This window comes from Paroedura picta, chromosome 16 (genome assembly GCF_049243985.1).
Source record: "Paroedura picta isolate Pp20150507F chromosome 16, Ppicta_v3.0, whole genome shotgun sequence".
NCBI classification, from domain to species: Eukaryota; Metazoa; Chordata; class Lepidosauria; order Squamata; family Gekkonidae; genus Paroedura; species Paroedura picta.
In genome coordinates this window covers 23,682,981-23,702,055 of record NC_135384.1, presented here as the reverse complement: position 1 = coordinate 23,702,055, position 19,075 = coordinate 23,682,981, and the positions used below count along the sequence as shown (strand labels likewise).

Here is a 19,075-nt window from a genome sequence, read left to right as displayed (position 1 = left end):
TGCACACCTTCTTCTCTCTCTCTCCTTCTAGGATGTACAACACGACGGAAGGAGACCGCACGACCCCCTCTCCCCCCAGCGCCGGGAGCTGTCAGCAGCTTCTGGCCGGCAGCCACTTCCAACCCTTCTTGCACGATCAGTACTCTCTCCCCCGAAGCCGCTTCTACAACAGGGAGCGTGGCCCACTCCCCCTGCAACCCAAGGACACCCACCACTGGTATTTTGCTTCCCAGCAGCCGCCGACCGCCCCTCTCGAATACAGCGCCTACGACGGTGACTACAGGGGAAACAAATTCATGCCCTACGGCATGAAGCCCTTTGCCCTGCAGGCTTCACCCCACACCTCGCTGCCCTACTATCAGGAGCACCCTTTTGGCCCCCCGACCGCTTGGAGTTCTCCAACCCAGTACCACCCCAAGCCCACCCCGGGGGCGCTGAGCTGGTTCCGGCCCATGAGAGATTTGCAGCCGGTGCCCCCTGGTGACGAGAAAGGGAAAGACAGCGAAGGCTGGACCGAGCCAGGTTCGGTGAAATCGGCCGATTCCTCGGACTCCGGGTTGTACGAAGCCGAGTGCAAGCGCCGTCGGATGTCTCCCTACGTCTCCAGCGCTGAAAGCTCACCCCCCATCCGGAACGGAGACCTCTACGACAAGGAGGGAGGCGATGCCGGTTACTATGGCTTCTACGGGAACTGAAGGGGAGCAGAGATGTTGGACCATTAGGAGGGGCTTTGAGACATCCCGTTCCCCTCGAGTCATATCAGGGGTACCAAGAAAAATAAGTGGGGACGCCTTCATGGTTTGGGCACTGCCTGGGTAGATTTGCGTGCTTTCTGGTCAGATACCCCCTCTCCTGTGGCAATATCCAGGTGCTAATTGTCCCTTACGCTGACAATCTGAACGGAGATATGCAAACCCATACTGGACAGTGTGTATGGGACACGGCTCTTGATTTCCCTCCTGTGTTTGTCCGTAAGGGTATTGGGTCAGCCCCACAGCAGTCCGAGAGCTTCCACTTGCCTAGAAATGTACAAATGTCTCTTCCCTGGGAGGTCTCGTCTCATCCCTTGCTTAGCTTTGTGGCGGAACGAGAAGGCTAGAGCGGAAGTGAAATTTCTCCCAGGTGCAAAACCTGAAAAAAATCCCACACTTCGTAGATCCATCTTGGAGGCGGTAAAACAGCCTGCCCTTATTCAGCGTGCTCACCCTGATCCAGATCAAGAGATCTTTCTTGGAGAGGATTTTTTTTAAAGTAAGAGATTTGATCAATTCATTGAGGATAGCTCGGCAAGGAGTCATGCTGGGAAAACAACTCCCATGCCCAAGTTCCATGTGCAGGCGGGGGGCTTGCCCTGGCTGTGAGTTTCCCAGAATATTGTGGCTGTCCATTATAGGAAAATAAGCGAGCTAGACTGTATATGGTCTGATGTACATAAATGTGGAAACCGGTTAGACAGGTTTCCCCTTGCTGGACTGGGTGCTGCAACCATAAGCCAATTATGGGTCTTCCAGGCGTACAATTATTTGAACGCGTATCCCTCGGCCTCATTGATGCAGCACAAGACACATGTGGTGGATGCCCCCCCTGGCTGCATGCCCCTAGGGCAGAATGATGGCCAATGCCTTTACTTACTTGGCTCCCAACCACCCGTTTCAAATATAATGACGTCCGTATTTGGAATCGTGGGAAGGAAATCCATTTAGCAACATCTACTTGCAAAAAATATCTCTGCCCATGGAATTTCCCCTCTGAGGCTAGAGATCACACTCAAGGTGTCCCAGTAAAGAGATGGGTTGGGAAGCTTGGATGAAAAAGAAAAGTTGAAAAAGAAGACTTGGTTTTCATTCCCTTGGCTTTTCACTGCCCAAAGGAGTTTCAAAGTGGCTTACCTCCGTCTTCCCTTCCTCCCCCTACAACAGACATCCTGTGAGATAGGTGGGGCAGAGAGAGAGAGAGCTCCAAGAGAACTGCTCAGAGAATGGCTCCAACATGGCTGGGACTAGCCCAAGATCACCCAGTTGGCTGCGTGTGGAGGGATGGGGAATCCAACCCGGCTTTCTGGATTAAAAGCTGCCACTCCTAACCGCTACACCAAGCTGGATCTCTGTGAATATGCATGTGCGCCAATATGCAAAGGTGATTTAACTACACTGAATTTGGAGCAACTAGTTACACATAACATCCATTTTTTTATATGCAACTGCCATGAGATCAGGACCAGGGGAAAGACAGCCTATGCCGTTAGAGCCCTACCCCCTTCCTAACAGCCTGTTGGTTCATGCATAGATGACACACCAGATATTACAAAAATCCTGTAAGTGAGCTTTCCCATGGGATTCTAGCCCACCTTCACGTGCCCACCGCAAGGCAAAAATCCTTGCCTTATCCAGGGCAAGCTTACCTTCCTCTTGCTCAATTCAATCACCTTTGAACAGGTAGAGTTTCGACAAGTGTAACGGATCGTGCCAACAGATGGGGCCTGCGAACGGAGATGCCGTTCCTCCCATTTCTGCTGCAAAAATTGTTCTCAGGCATGGTGTCCAATACGGGGGCCTCTTCCAAACTTGTCCAGGGCACTGGGGGAACAACTGCGGAGCGGCACGTGCACACAAACACACACACACACACCGCAGCTGGAGTTGGGAAAGCACACAGGGAAGTCCCGCAGAGTCCCACGCTGCTCCTCCTCCTCAAACCTATGCCGTCCTTTCGGGGAATTAAAGTGACACACTGGAGCTGCCAGGTGGCCTCTTCTCTCCTCAGATCGCTGTGGGATGGGAAGGACGGCTACCACAGCAGCCGTCGTACCACTAAAAGCAACCAACGCACGGACTGTGCAGGACCTCCTTGTGCCGAGAGCCCCCCCCCATTGTTGTCTGCTTTTCCACCAAGCTGTAGCCAACCTCTGCAGAAACAAGTTTCCCAGCAGACCGGCTGTACCAAGTGTCCAAAAGCTTACAGGGGGGCAGGGGGGACAGACCAGAAGGCCCGAAGCACTCCCCTCACCCTTCCAGGTAGTTCATCGATGTCCCTTCGGGGCAAATGTTTCAGTGCCAGCCAAGGTTTTGCGCTCCGGCTTGAGCAGAAAACCTTCATACCTGAAGTCAAGAGCAAAAAAGTCACAGCTGATTTAGGGAAACCCTGCAGGGTTCTCAATGAAGGAGACAAACAGATGGTTTGCCATGGCCTGCCTCTGTCTCATGGCCCTGGCCTTCCCCGTCTCCCATCCAAATTTAATCAGGGACAACCCTGCTTAGCTTCCAAAGTCGAACCTGATCCAATGAGTGTGGCTATCCACATTGGGGTTATGGAAGTGAATGGGAGGGTGGAAAGAAAGTGGCATGCTCTTGCGCAACTCTGGCTACTTGGAATCGCAGGGGGGCGCACATGGATTATGCCCAGAGTGATCAGCTTACGAAATCTGCCTCCCATTAACAAGCTTTATTGAACGGTCAGTGTGTATGCGTGTGAGTGGGGGGTGGGGAGAGAAGAGGAAAAGGTTGTATTTTTTTATCTTTCGGTTTCTGCCGTTATGTGCCCATGCTCTCTCCTCCCTTTCGATGGTATTGGCCAAAGCCTTGATCCTGAAAAGACTTGATGGGCATTTGGGGATGTGACTTGATGATGCTAGACAATCAAACGGGGGCAATCGAGCTCCTGAACTGGGTACCGGATTCTTCATAGCTCCGCAATCCCCTCTGAGCTTTCCGGGAGTGGGGCTAGCTGGGTAGGGGCCTCCTTACGCTCTCTGTGACTGTTTACACTCCTAAACAAAACGTAACCATAAAGACACAAAGGCCATTGTGGTGTTTCTTTGTTTTTTGAGTATTCGGGGTTTTTTTATTTTAATTTTTTTTTTCAGGACAATCAACTTCTCGAGAGATTCAAATATTTATTAACGGCAATGTACAGGTGCGCCCCTTTGGGTTTTTGTTTCAGCTTCAGAATTTCTTTAAATAAACTGTAAAGCTGTAAGTGTTTGGGTGCGTGGAAATTTACTTTTGAATGGTGGTGCTGATTTTTTTTTTAATGATTCCCCCGTCTCCAGCCTGATCGTAAGTGGGATGCTTACATATGGTTGGATTTGAGTACAGAAGCAACACTGGCGTATTCTGCACACAACAAATAATGCACTTTCAGTGCACTTTAGAAGTAGATTTTCCTGTTCTGCACAGGAAAACCCAGCTAGAAAAGCACATTGAAAGTGCATTATCCTATGTGTGCGGAATGGGCCTTAAAGACCCACAAAGGTTCAGGAGTATAAGCTTTTGCGATTCAACTCTTCCTTTATCAGATGCAGCACATGTGGCTGGACACAGTGAACCTTTCTGCTGGTGTAAAAAAGGAAGGAGGTTCATTCAGTTGCCAGAAAAGGCTATTGTGGGGATGGTGGGGAACTTACCAGTACTTCCGGGCGACACTCTAGTACTTGGACAAAAATTCTATGGTAAAACTGGCTTCTAGTCACCCAGAAGTTGCTGGCGTGAGGACGCCACATCCTTTGTCATGGCAGCAATATAGCCTAGGCCTCCTTTCTACTGGTCTCCCCATTGACCAGCTGATCTTCTGCACAGGATCGCACTGTCATTTCAGATCCTCCCTGACATACTAATTTTCTCGATATGGGGAAAATCTGTTTCCAATTGTGCGTGCCTGCCATCTAAAGTGGCAAGAGGTTTGCCATTTGTCTGAGCACGAAACCATGGAGTTGAATCCTTCATTTGCAATCCAGGAATCAATTAGAAGAGAGGCAGGGAATGCTCATGTGCTTGTGCTGGATCCTGGAACAAGGCTCCGCTCTCCGCTAAAGGCCTAGGGCAGCCTTTTTTTAACCTTTTGACCATGGAAGAAGTTCTAGAATGGTTTTTCAGGCTAAGAAGAATCCTGGAAGTGAGGTCAGTTGGCCACGCCTACCTTCCATGCCCCCGGAAGTGATGTCACCACTTGCAGTAACAGGCAGGCTAGAGGAGGACTGAGGGGGGAGGCGGTTTAAGGCGGGAGTAGGCATGCAGGCTCCGCCCCCTCCCAGGCATAGAAACCACGAGAGCTCATTCATGCGTGGGAGGGCGGGGGGGGGGAGCAATGGAAGCGGCCAGTTCCCCAGCTTGTGGTTGAGTCCATTAAGACAGGAGGGGGAAGGCTGTGGACCCCTGGGTTAGGGGGATAAGTGTAGGTTGAGACCCATTTTTCTTGCTTTCCCTGAAGACTGGTGATTCCACCACAAGAAATGAGACAAACACTCTCTTCACAAGTTCTAGAGTGCATGCATACAATCCATGTGCAGTGTAGGTTCGGTGTTTCTTTAGATGTGCATGGAATACTCCTCCGGACACATTTCACACATGTATACCTGAACATGTAATTTGAACCCCTTTATGCAGGGACTGACCCCTGGTTTCCTCTTAAGTGAACACACATTGGCTGTTTCTCACAAATGGGTATGCAGAATTTATGTGCATTCACTGTTAACATGTGAACAAATCTACCAGGGGTGGGGTGGGTGGGGTATTAACAATATGAAAACCTGCTTGGCTTCAACAAGCAGGGGAATGTGGCCTTGAACACTCAACAAATATGGCTTTGGGGGATGTCATTACATAGAAACTAGAAAATTAGCTCCTTGGTACATGTTTGCCAGTCGGGCAACCCTCCTCCTAAAACACAACCCTCTTACAGTACAATCCTGAACAGGTATATCCAGGGGTCCCCAGCATGGGGTCCATGAACACTGTGGTACCTGATGCCACCTTTCCTGGTGCCCACCAAGTGTTTTTGGAAATTTTTGCTGAAATGCCGAGGAGTTACCATTACATTACAATTATATATAACTTCACTTCCTAATGCCTTGTAGTGGGCTCTGCCTTGGGTGGCAGCCATTTTGTGGTCAGGTCTACCTGCTACGGAAGCCATTTTGTGGTTCTGCCCTATACCTCAGAATTCCAAAGGTAGTGCAAAAATATTCTTGTTTTGGTAAGACGGGAGGGAGCTTTCCGCTGAGAAAAGGCTGGCGGGAAGAACAAACACATCGAATGCCAGTGGGATTTCCTGAAATCTTTTTATTGGACACGCCGTGGAATGTTCAAGCCACAACACGAGGACAGAACAGAGGCCGATCGACACGGACACAAAAAGACAGAGTGCAGCAACTCGCCATGGGACCCGCCGTGCGAGGAGAACGAGAGCAGAGCGACCCGCTTTGCAGGAGAGAGACAAAACGCTAAACTCAACACGGAAAGGAGGATGGACAGACGGGAAGATAGAACGTCCACGGAGGGGCTGGGGAGAAGATGCATTTTTCTTAATGGGCTAATTGGGAAGAGCAAGTCATTGGGAAAGGATTTGACCTTCCCCCTTCCCAAGCAGCTAGGAAAAGCACCACCTCTTCCGTATGAAGCACATAAGTGAGGCTCAGAGCTTGTCTTCGCAAGCAGAGAGAGCCTCTGCCCTTTGCCAACCGGTAAACTGCCCGCTGTCCCAAGCTCTCCCCTACTAACTTGGATCGGTAAAAGAAAGTGTCCCAAATTATTTCCCCCTTTTTTGTAAATGTTGCCCGCGAACCCAAGATTTCCACTTCTGGCCACTGGCCACACCACATAAATGTTAGTCTGTAAACAAAAAAAGATCAGAGAAAGTTGTTCAGCCATCCAAAGATGAATGGTTGCAGTGTTTTGCCTTTTCCAACCAGGAAGTGTGATTCCAGCACAACCTGCCTGAATCCCTCTCTCTTCCTGAAGACAGATGGAAATCAACCTATGCGCCCAGACAGAAGAAACAAAAAAAGTGGTTGGGACCACTAGGCTGGCCTGCCTTGAGAAACCCAGACTACCGAGGGCCGATTCCTACTCTCTTCTTGCCTGCCGTCACAGAGAAGCACATGACCAAAAATCTCCTCACAAACCGATAAGTTCTCTTCACACAGAAAACAAAAACGTTTAGCAAAAAGCTGGGCTAGAATCTTTCACCCTGTTTTCTAGCTCTCCCTAGAAGGCTGTGAGATGGAATGGAGGGACCCAGGTTTTGCAGCATCCCCCAGTCTGTTCCTTCCCTACCCATGGCTTGGGAGCGGGAGGGTGGAAAGCACAAACCAGGGACCCACTTCTGAAATATTCTTTATTCATCTCACAAGCCACCAAGCCCGCCCCACCACAAATCCAATACACTTCTAGGGTGGACATCTAGTGTAACATAACCGCTTGAGAATCAAGAGACCCGGTTTCAAATCCTAGTGCCGGCATGGAAGCTTGCTGGGTCACTGCAGGTCTGTCGTCTCCTCTCACCTTGAACCACCCGAGAGGCTTGTTATGAAGGGGAAAGGGGGAGGGGATAAAACTGAAACTGTTTTGGATAACTTTTTCTAGGGATACATAGACGGGGGGCGATTGTCAAGCACGTCAGGCCATATTACATGACGGGTGACCATGTTTGGCTACTGTGTGAGACCGGAGGCTGGACTCGATGGGCCATTGGTCTGATCCAGCAGGGTTCTTATGTTCTTATGGCTTTGTGGGTCAAGCTATGCAGGTGTGCTCGAATTCTGGCCAAACCTCACTTCCCTTGACAGCACGAGATCCAAAGCTCCTCACACTACCCTGAATGACAACGGTGTGGCTGAGCATCAGAAGAGCCCTGCTGGATCAGACCAGTGTAGGTCCCTCTACTCCAGCCTCCGTCTCACAGTAGGCCAACCAGCTCCTCTGGAGGGCAAACAACAGAGCATGGAGGCTAAGACCTTCCCCACACGTGGCCTCCTGGTTCTGGGATTCAAAGATTCATTGCCTCAGATTCTGGAGGTTCTCCCTCAGTCACCATGACTAAGGGCCACTGATACGTATCCTCTGTGAATCTATCTAATCCCTCTTTAAAGCTGTTTATTCCTGTGGCCATCACTACCACCACTGGCAGTGAATACCACAATTTACACACTCTCTGTGTAAAGCTGTGCCCGCTTTGCTTTTAAAGTGCATATCTCCTCACAATTTCTACCTCCTCCTATACCAAGTTCCCCTTAGATCTGGCATCCTCTCCCTCAAAATCCCCACCAACCAACACATATATTTTTTGAAAGCATAAAAGGATGGCTCACGGACACAATCGACGCTTGCACCATAGAAACCATTGCTGACTGAATGCTGTAGTGCTATAACGCCGCAATAGCCAACCGTGTGCGGACTGCAACCTCTACACCCAAAATGGTGCCACTTTTGCCCCACGGTATCCGTGCTCGCCGTCATTTAAGACTAGCAACTCCTCCTGATTGTAGACTGAATACAGAAGACCCTGGGAACTTGCTGGGTATTTGACGGGCGTACTAATCAACAAATTAAAAGCTGCTCCAGAGTTCTGTCAGGCTCCGCCTCCCTGCTTTCTATTTTAAAAGCCCAGGATGACCAGTCACTAGAATGTTTGTTCAGCACCCCCCTAAAATGTTTTAAAAGGAGGGGGGGGGAATGATTTGTGAAAGTCCACGAGGAAAGAACAAGGAGTCTAGCAACGTGTTTTCGACAGCCACAAGAGAGGAAAAATGGTTCCCTTTCCTCCCAATTCCATCAGTCCTCAAAGGAAGGATGTACATATTTGCAAAACGCAATTAAAATGGGTTATCCCCAGCAGGTTCACTGCTCAAGGTACACTGGTAACACAGTCTCAAAAACTCTTTGAGTTGATTGCTCCCTCCCGGTAAAAATTGTCTGTTCTGCTTTGTCGCTACAAATCCAGAGGCATGCCCACTGGAGTCAATTCTTCTACGTGTGGGAGTTTACTGGGCACTACCTCTGACTCCCCCCCCCCCCAAAAAAAAAACATACTAAGCAGTGACTCCACATTGACACCTGGGGATATGGTGGCTGCTGTGGCAACCGGCCCCATTTTTTGTTCTTTTCTTTATGCAAGTGCTATAGCGCTATAAAGGTAAAGGTATCCCCTGTGCAAGCACCGGGTCATGTCTGACCCTTGTGGTGACGCCCTCTAGCGTTTTCATGGCAGACTCAATACGGGGTGGTTTGCCAGTGCCTTCCCCAGTCATTACCGTTTACCCCCCAGCAGCAAGCTGGGTACTCATTTTACTGACCTCGGAAGGATGGAAGGCTGAGTCAGCCTGGAGCCGGCTGCTGGGATTGAACTCCCAGCCTCATGGGCAGACAGCTTCAGACAACATGTCAGCTGCCTTACCACTGTGCCACAAGAGGCTCTTTATTGCGCTATAACAGCTGTATTAAAATTGGAATAGGGTAAGTGGCAAAAGACCGTTATAGCACTATGGCAATTGCTGATTTTATAAGCAATAAGCAGCAAGTCCCTCAAAGAAGACCACCAGTGGTTCAGTGGGGGAAAATTTAGGGGAAATGGCAGCCATGAGGGGATGACAGCTAGGAAAAGGATTGCCAACGTGGACAGGGCAAGGCAGACAAAAGCATGACTATTTTCCAAAAAAATCCAAATAAAAACAGTTTGGGAAAGAGCATCTTGAGGACAGGGAAAACCTGGGTATAGGATGATTCACTGCATGACATTGTGTAAAAGCCCAAAAGACAAACCAAAAAACAGCTCCAATTTGGAAGTGAAGGCAGAGGTGGTGGGAATCTCTGCGTGGAAACAGCTCCTGAAAGACCCCTGCCATGATGTGAAGATAGAAATTACTCTCAAACTGGGAGGGTGGGAGGAGGGGGCTGCAACAGAATTGTGGGGAAAGCTGGCACTTCCTTTTTTTGGTTGTGTGTGTTTTTTTTATTATTGCTTCAAGTGCTGAACGAAAAAGGCGGGAAGTAGAGCATACGTACCCAGACCACAGAAAGGGAAAGAGGGGTGTTCAGACAAGACAGAAACACAGAAACTTTCTCCTGGTTTAATGTTATCAGCCCTGACAACGGGCCACTTCCCGCCGCCCTGCTTCCTTAGGGCACCTTCCTCTGAGAAGACGTCCCTGGCTGTGTTGAGATGGAGGTACCGAGCAAATACCCAAAATGGTACCTCTGGAGAAGAGCGGGAATCTTCCCTTCACCCAGGGCCATTGACTGGGTGATGGTCCCGGCAGGAGAGAAAAGGAAGGGGCTCTCCCCATCAGAAGGCCCCACCGCCACTGCGCCAGGAAAAAGAGGGTCCCCTCGACTTTGGGCCATACCGAGAGTTCAACACTGATGAAAGCAAAATGAACCAAGGCCAAGGTGGGTGCAGCAGTCTCCCTAGAAGAATGCAGCCAGGTATGACCCCAAACACTTCTGGCATCCAGGCTCTTTGGTGACCCTGCTCTTGTTCTACGCTGACGGAGACGTTTCCTGCTGTTTCATCTGAGGCAGGATCCAGGGCTGGGGCCTCGCTTCCTTCCCATTTCCACTGCGCTCGACCTGTCCGGTTTTGAGGCAGGCCACGTTCAAAGTGCTCCTGGTCAGTGGCCGGAGCCCTCCGGGGTTCTGTTCGGGTCTGCCTGGCCAGCAGGCAGCAGTGCCAAAATGTGAGAGACGGCCCGGGGACACCTTCTCAAGGCCGAGAGACGCTTTGGAAGCGCCCAGAGGAACTCCTAAGTGCGAACTTCTCCCGACTCCTTCTCGTGGTGCTGGTATGTCAGAATCTCCTGCCCTGATCACCTTTTGTGCTTATCTGGCGGGGGGACCTCTTGGCGTCCGTTCCCCCATCTTGGGGGTGGAAAAGGCACAGCCGCTCCCAGCGATGCTAGCAGCTACCACAAGACCGCACTGTCCATGTTGCTGAAGCCTGGCTCTGCCCTCAGCTTCCAGTAGGCACCATTGCTTACCCAGGATTCTTTGCTGTTGGCATCCACCAGCCGCCTGCCGGGAAGGAAGGAAGGACAGAAGTCTGTTAAGGGCCCGAGGGAACGGCTGGATTTACACTGAAGGTGCACGATCCAACATGTGAGGAATGAGCCAATGAGATTGGGGGAACCCCGTCCCCAACAAGGGGTCTGGCAGCCCTGACAGTAAGTAAGTACTCCCTGATGCAATGGCTAAGTGCAGACACGTGAAGGAACCTGATTCAGAACAGCATGTAAAACCACCTGAAGAAGCGAGCCTGATGAACTATGTTGTTATCCTCCATCACCCGACGCCGGTCACGCTGCAGCTGTTCGATCCGTCGCTTCTGGGACTCTGCGGCCTGCACATTCCCCTCTTCTAGATACCTGGATGGTGAGGAAAAAGCACAATGAGTTTCCCATTCTTAGGACAATTTCATTCACACTGGGCTTCAGCGGTGGCCACGTTTGGGAGCCAGAATCTCCCAGAAAGGTTATGATTCTCTTCCTTCTTCATATTATGCATTTAAGGCAACCCATGGGCTTTTCCACACCTTAGTTTGTGGCTTCTCTGCCCATAATGCATCATGTTTTTTTTCCTTTTTCAGTCAGAGTCCAGTAGCACCTTTAAGACCAAGAAAGATTTATTCAAGTCGTGAGCATTTGCGCGCTTCGTCAGACTAAGAACTGACCATCATAACAGTAGGAATATATAAGCAAAAGTTAATCCTGTTACATTAGTTAACTGTGTCAGAGCATTCAAACACAGCCACATGATAACTCCCTGCCAAACCAGCCAATCAGACCCCATGAACCCATTTGTAGTTCACAAAGACATATCAGAAATAAAACTGTCAAAGCCAGTGATAAAACTGTCAGTTTTATTTCTGATATGTTCGAGGGGTCTGATATTTGTTGGTCTTAAAGGTGCTACTGGACTCTGATTTGATTGTGCTACTTCAGACTGACATGACTACTCATTTGAATTTTTCATTTTCCATGTGTTTTGTTCCCTCTAATGGCCAATGACAATTCGCTGCTGTGTCAGGGGCTTCTTCCGGGGCACTTGAAAAGGGAAGGGAAATAATCTGAATATACAGGGATGAAATACTGAAGTGACCACTAGAGGGCGCCAAACATAATAAGAAAACGAAAACAACAAGAAGGAACAGGCACACAAGTGACGAAATTAAGATGTGCAGAGAAGTCCTCTGTTGGGGATATTTTCAGAACTTGAGTTCTTGGATTTTTCACCTTTGAATACATACATACATTCAGTCGGATTAGCATTGTCAGCCAACCTCCATATAGAAGTGGGAGTGTTAGAGGGGCCAAGGCTGGCAATCATAGAATCATAGAATAATAGAGTTGGAAGGGACCTCATGGGTCATCTAGTCCAACCCCCTGCACTATGCAGGACACTCACAACCCTATTGCTCATCTACTGTAATCTGCCACCCCTTTGCCTTCACAGAATCAGCCTCTCTGTCACATGGCTATTTAGCCTCTGTTGAAAAATTTCCAAAGATGGAGAACCCACCACCTCCCAAGGAAGCCTGTTCCACTGAGAAACCGCTCTAACTGCAAGGAACTTCTTCCGGGTGTTTAGATGGAATTTCTTTTGAATTAATTTAATCCCATTCATTATGTTCTGTCCTTCTGGGGCAAGAGAGAACAATTCTGCTCCATCCTCCATATGGAACCCTTTTAAAGACTTGAAGATGGTTACCAGATCCCCTCCCAGTCGTCTCCTCTCTAGGCTAAACAGACCAAGCTCCCCCAACCTTTCTTCATATGTCTTGGTCTCCAAACCCCTCACCATCTATGTTGCCACTCAGATGCTTTAGTTAATACAAAACAGAAAAAAGACAGTTCAATGCTCACCGCTGGTCAGGCCTCAGCCGGGTATCTGTGGATGGCAAGAGGTGTTTGAGCTCTGGCGTTAACTCATTGAGCTCCAAGGCAAACTGAGTAAACCCGTAATTCTTCTCGTAGTCCCGTGGCATGGGGTCTGGCGGGAGAAGAAAAGATAGGCAGGCGGGCAGACATACAGATCGCCCAGCTGGTACCATATTGCATCCCATGTATGAAAAATCCCACCCGGAAATATAGGGGGTAGGGGGAGACGGTCTTATCCAACATCCCTTGGGATAAGAAATGAATCTACAGTTCTAGGCCTCCTAAAAGAAGGGCCTGGTGGGTCACAGAGTCCGTTTCCGTATTATTTCACCCGATTAAGATGCTGCAATTATTGCAGCCAAGAGTTGGTTTAAGTCCTTGCATCTGATTTTGTTTGCTTCTCTTTGTTCTTGCACTGCACCAAATAAATGCAAAAGGGACTTGGTGAACTGATGTCTGTTTGCCCCCTTTAATGAAATCCAAAATCTGTTCTCTCCAGTACCTGCCTCACAGTGGGGGGGGGGGGGGAACCGCTGGAGTCCAAGCCAGCCCAAAGCCCCCCAAACTTCCAATCTACCTTTTGGGGGGTGGGCAATGAGTTACAGTCATAGAGTGGGAAGGGCCCCCACAGGCCATCTAGTCCAACGCCCTGCTCAGTGCAGGATCAGCCTAAAGCATCCAGGATAAGACTCTGTCCAGCCACTGCTTGAAGACTGCCAGTGAGAAGGACCTCACCACCTCCTTTGGCAGCCGATTCCACTGCTGAACTACTCGGACCGTGATTTTTTTCCAACTGATATCTAGCCAGTATTGTTCTACTCATAGTTTAAACCCATTACTGTGTGTCCCATCCTCTGCTGCCAACTGGATCTGCTGCCTGACCTCCTCTAAGTGACCTTTCAGATACTTAAAGAGAGCCATCATATCCCCTCTCTTCTCCAAGCTGAACATTCCCATGTCCCTCAGCCTTTCCTCATAGGGCTTGGTCCCCAGATCACCCTCATTGCTCTCCTCTGCACCCTTCTCAATTTTGTCCCCATCTTTCTTGAAGTGAGGCCTCCAGAACTGCATACAGGACACCAGGCGGGGTCTGACCAGTGCAGTTTACAGAGTTCTTGCAACATTCAACAATGACAGCTAGAAGCCTGATCTTCATCTTTACCCAAGTTGTGGCACGGACAAAACAGAAGAAAGGAGAATGATGCTTGGGAGCAGCTTTGGGAGCCCCATGGAGGAGAAAAGCGGGGTATAAATACCTAAAAAATCCATCAATCAATGAAATCCCCCCCCCAAAAAAATTGCATCCAAAAGCAATGTTCTAGGACTCTCAGCTGAGATCATGGCTCTCTCAGATGGCTGAATACATCCATACTTTAGGGCAGGGGTAGTCAAACTGCGGCCCTCCAGATGTCCATGGACTGCAATTCCCATGAGCCCCCTGCCAGCATTCGCTGGCAGGGGGCTCATGGGAATTGCAGTCCATGGACATCTGGAGGGCCGCAGTTTGACTACCCCTGCTTTAGGGTCAGGGCCTCCCTAGTTCCCTAAAAGAGGCCAGCCAGCTGCTATTTCCCATCCCTCATGCCTTGGCACAGCGGGCTTCTTACTGGGTCTCCAGATGCACTTGCCGAGAGGGGCCACGCCACAATACAGCCCGTCGTGCCACTTCCCAAAGAGCCGGTGGATGACTTTGCCGGTAGGGCTGAGAATGGCGCCCTGCACTTCGTTCACTCCGGAGCCCCAGTACCGTGCCTGCCAGAGAGGGGAGGGAGGCATTAGGGCTGCGCTGCACCTGTTAGAAATGCAACTCAGGTAGGATCAATGAAAACACCGCTGGAGGGCAGGTTGATAGGTGGGTGGGGTTGCAGAAAGGAAGAGCAGCAGGGAAGGTTGGGGGGAGGGTTGCTAGGTTGACAAAGCTACTGATAGGGGGGGAGGGGTAGGACTGCCAAGTTGGGAAACCCCTGGAGATTTCGGGATGAAGTCCAAAGGGAATCCCATCCTCCGAAAGGAAATTGATCTCCGCTTTTTGAAGATGAGCAGGAACTCCCGGCCCCACCTGGGGGCTGTCCAACAGGCCCACGAAGCGGAAAACAAAAAAAAGTCTGAAGAGGTAGCAGAACAATAAAGGTTTTAAACTTCACCTTCCAGGTGGCTTTCTTTCTTTATTACGGAGAACACAGGCTCAAGCGAAAGGTCAATGCAGAGCGAGGTTCCAGATTAAACATTCGTTTTCAATGAACGACCCTTCATCATTGGCACGCCTTAGCTATATTAAAATACTTTAAAAAGTAGATATCTATGGAAACCCATTAAGAACCACTCCTCATAAGCCTTAAAGAGTGTCATATAATAATTTATATGCTAATAGATACCTATTAGTAGATATCTCACCACGAAAGTTCACACTCAAAAAAATAAACAAAAGTTATGCAACCGCCAATCGTTCTATTAATGTTGCCATGAACACAAATTTGTATATATTTATTTATTTTTTTTACATTCTGTTGGAGCATTTGTCCCCCATAATAAAGCAGAGAAAGAAGCTTGGAATGGGAAGCTTAAAACGTTTATTCTTCTGCCACATCCTCGAACCTCTTCTTTGTTTTTCCCACCTGGGGCCTGGCCTCTCTAGCCTGGAGAGCTGGCATTAGCCCTGCAGGAGCTGGGGGTGGTGGTGATGGTGTACGTTTGAAGGTGGAGAGAAACCACAAGGGACAAAGCACCTACTGGAAGAGGCAGGGGATTACAGGAGATGAGAATGGTCCAGAACAGGGGTAGTCAAACTGCGGCCCTCCAGATGTCCATGGACTACAATTCCCAGAAGCCCAGAAGACCAGGGGCTTCTGGGAATTGTAGTCCATGGACATCTGGAGGGCTGCAGTTTGACTACCCCTGGTCCAGAAGGATGGAATAAAGTAAACGAAGGGGAGACCCAGGGACCAAAAAGGAACATCAAAATGCTATCAGGTGTGTTGGATGCTGAATAAGGGAGTCCTGGGACACCAGAAGACTCTTAGAGGGATGGGAAACTTCACTGTCAGAGAGCAGGGTCAGAACAAGGCGGGCGGGAGGGTGGGAACCCAAGGCACCCAAGAGCTGGTGCACAGCCAGGCTCACTTTGCAAAAGGTGATCTTGCAGTGGTAGGTGCTGTCTCGCGTGTTTCGGATCAGCACCTCGCCGTAATGCTCGATCCAGCGCTGGCCGCTGAGGATGTTGTGGATGCAGGATGTCACCTTGTTCCACTCGTAGTGGTCCCCGAACCTTCCGCCGGCAGGAGGAGAAGGAGAGAAGATCTAACGTTTGGGGATGCAGGAGGAGTCGACGCGGAACCAAGGGCAGGGAACAGGGTAGGCCTCTCACCTAGGGAGCCGGACGTTCACTGTGCCCACCGGGATTATCTCGAGAGACTTGCCCCAGAATTTGTTTTTCCATTTCATGTCTGGGGAAATAAAACGACGACAGACAAACTAGGGCTGCCAGTTCGGGTTTGGAAGATACCTGGGGGGGGGGGGGGAGTCTAGGGAGGGCAAGATTTTGGGAGGGACCTCAGCCGAGTATAAAAGCAGCCATTTTCTGCAGGGGACCTCTGGGGGTGAACTGCAAAAGCAAGAGATTGGCAATCCTAAATCAAATATACACAAAATCCAGAGAGATGAGTCACATGTCTCTGGGATGTGAGCTGAACTACAAAGTAGGGTGAAGGGAATATTGGCTAGTATCCAGGCGGTCATTACTCTCTAAACATGGAACAAAAAGAGCTGTGGTTCATTGCTCCCTGGGAGCTGCAATCCCCTGACCTAGAAACTTTGGCCTCTACTCTCATATACCTAACGGTTTTGGGGTGGCAAGGGAAAGGCACTTGGCACATGCTCAGGAACCCATTTCTGCTCCCAGTTTCCCCTCTTATGTTCCAGAATTGTGCTCAGACTTTGAAAACGGCCTCTGGGAGTGAACTTAAGCAAGCAAACTAGAGCAGCCGTTCTCAATTTTTTTTACCCTTGAGAAACCCCTGAAACATTCTTCAGGATTTGAGAAGCCCCAGAAGTGGTATGATGGAGCAGAATATGGTTGGGAGGCATAGCTGTGGACATGCCCTGCCCTCCAAACCCATCCGTGGCCATTTTGGGCGGTGCAACATGACCATATATGATCACATCACCCAAATGTAAAAAATATCGTACAAATTAATTAACTCCCACCCATTCGGGAAACCCTTCCAGGGCCGTCAGGAAACCCTGGTTGAGAAAGCCTGATCCAGAGAGACGCAAACTCGAGAAGCAAAGCCCAGCCCCTTTTTCCCTCAGAGAGGTCACGACTCTCCTGCCCTCCCCTCACATTGTTGCTTTTACCTGGAGACCTCACCTTGCCAGAAAACGAAGTTATCGGACTCAGCGTGGCAGGCAGAGACGGGCGGGTGGTGGCATACCTGCAGGACGGGGCGGGAGGAAGGCGATTAGCAGCCAGCTAACACACCTGGGAAATCTGTGTCCCCACCAATGGGCATTCTCATTATCTTTTTAGCCCCCCTTTAGTTTTTCCTTTCTTCTGGGGCTTTTATTACCTTAAAATAAAACCCCAGGGGGTGCAACCTTCCTGTCTGCCTGTCTGGAGAATCTCCAAGTCAAAATACCTTTCAGCCACTTATCTGCGGGGCTGCTTATCCGCACTTTGCTCTACGGGCATGAATCTGCCGTTGGTCCTTCAAGGAAGAGCTGGGTGAATTTGGAGCAACTTTGATACAGATAGAGATAGTGCCAATTGCTTGAGATAACGTTTGTGAATTTTGAAATGTAATGTTGTCGATTCTTTCAGCTGGAATGTTTTAAACGTTATACTGTTTTAATTACCAATGAATACTTTATGTGCATTGTAATTCGATTACTGGTCTAGCACCGTAATAAAGAATATGTTGTGGTTGTTGTTATTGTTGTTGTTGCTGGTGTTGTTGCCCCCCGGGACATCCGCCTGGCCCAGTCTGGTGGAATGAGCTCCCGGAAGAGCTGAGGGCCCTGCAGGAGTTGCCAGCATTCCGCAGGGCCTGTAAGACGGAGCTCTTCCGCCGGGCATATGGTTGAGGCCAGGGCAGGTCCTGGAGTTACCGCCAGAGGATCCCTCAATGGGCGTTAGACCAGGATCCTCGCTCCCAGTGAGAGAGAGAGCTTTTGACCCAGGTGCTGAATGGGTGGAGGTGCAAATATTGGAACTTTTTTGCCATTAAGAAATCCCTGAAACATTGGACATAGAGCTAATATAAGCCTCCACTGGCCTCTCCCCCAAAGAGAACCAGCCCTAGGAAGTGACGCTTCTCCGCAGGCATGAGGCCACCTTCCAAAATCCCTCTGGGTTGTAAGGCGAAGGATCTGCCACCCAACTTGGCAGAGGTGCATCCTCCTCCGTCCCGCCTGCCCCCCCCCACAGCCGGGTCATTCATTACCTGCTCACTTATGAAGCGAAAGCCCTTGTCCGGCCGCACGCACTCGTACGTCTCCCCCAGCACGGGGTTGAACGGCTTGCTGCCGGCGCGGAAGTAGGTGGAGGCATAAGCGGAGACTGCAAAGGCGGCCATGCAGAGCTGTGAGGAAGCAGAGATGGTGCATCAGGGCGAAAAAGGCAAGGGAGGTGCTCCTCGCGTGAAGCTGCCTTCCTTTCCCATCACCTGCCGCCTTGGTCTTTTCAAACTGGAGGTGCTGGGGATTGAACCGGGGACCTTCTGCATGCCAAGCGGAGGCACTGCCCCTGAGCTACATCCTCTCTCTATCTACATTAAAGTGGAGTCCAGACTAACCAAATGGGTTCTGACATAGGCTTTAGTGAGTCAGAGATCAGTTTGCCAGATGCACCAGTGGCAGGTAGTCACAAATGCACAGTCCGGTGCATCTGATGAAGTGAGCTCATGAAAGAGCATGATGGGATACAATCTGCTAGTCCTCAAGGTCCCACGAGACTTCTGATTGATTGCAGTGGACTACCCGGGCAAAAGTGCTGGAATTCTTCTCTACCTATTTATTTATTTAATTTATTACCCGCTACTCCCAAGAAGGCTCGTGGCGGGTTACAAAATGTCCAGCTAAACCCCTCTGTTCAAACCCCATTAAAATGGACAGAAAAGTACCAATACAATAAAACCAACAGTCCACAAACATGGCGGAAAAACCCGCCAACCCCTACCCCTACCGCTAGAGGGAGGAGGAAAGAGAGACAAAATAATCAATGTTGGAGCTTGACCCAATGGAGGGCCCATTGATCTTTACCCGTAGACCTGGCAGATCTCAACCGTAACCTGGCAGAAGAGCTCCCTTTTACAGGTGTTTGTGCACAGGTAGGGCAAAGAAATACACTCCGCTAGCATCAATGTGTCAGGCCCCGCCATGGAATTAAATTCCTTGTCTCTCAATCAACGACCAGGTGAAAAGGCCTCTTTCACCAAG

General features: G+C 49.8%; 2 protein-coding genes across 6 annotated transcripts in view; one reads left to right on the top strand and one right to left on the bottom strand.

Annotated features, from left to right (window-relative positions):
- The window catches only part of TBX21 (T-box transcription factor 21), a 37,585-nt gene extending 33,652 nt beyond the window's left edge, over positions 1–3,933 (top strand). For both annotated transcript variants that reach the window (XM_077315010.1, XM_077315009.1), the window contains exon 6: positions 32–3,933. In XM_077315010.1, coding sequence (XP_077171125.1) covers positions 32–695 — 664 coding nt within the window. In that variant the 3' untranslated portion in view covers positions 696–3,933. The remainder of the gene's footprint in view (positions 1–31) is intronic.
- A 2,108-nt stretch (positions 3,934–6,041) lies between these two features.
- The window catches only part of OSBPL7 (oxysterol binding protein like 7), a 38,152-nt gene continuing 25,118 nt past the window's right edge, over positions 6,042–19,075 (bottom strand). For all 4 annotated transcript variants that reach the window (XM_077313733.1, XM_077313736.1, XM_077313735.1 and 1 more), the window contains exons 16-23: positions 18,082–18,219; positions 17,010–17,073; positions 16,008–16,086; positions 15,764–15,908; positions 14,251–14,395; positions 12,629–12,755; positions 11,009–11,131; positions 6,042–10,781 (exon numbers count right to left, since the gene is read on the bottom strand). In XM_077313733.1, coding sequence (XP_077169848.1) covers positions 10,673–10,781; positions 11,009–11,131; positions 12,629–12,755; positions 14,251–14,395; positions 15,764–15,908; positions 16,008–16,086; positions 17,010–17,073; positions 18,082–18,219 — 930 coding nt within the window. In that variant the 3' untranslated portion in view covers positions 6,042–10,672. The remainder of the gene's footprint in view (positions 10,782–11,008; positions 11,132–12,628; positions 12,756–14,250; positions 14,396–15,763; positions 15,909–16,007; positions 16,087–17,009; positions 17,074–18,081; positions 18,220–19,075) is intronic.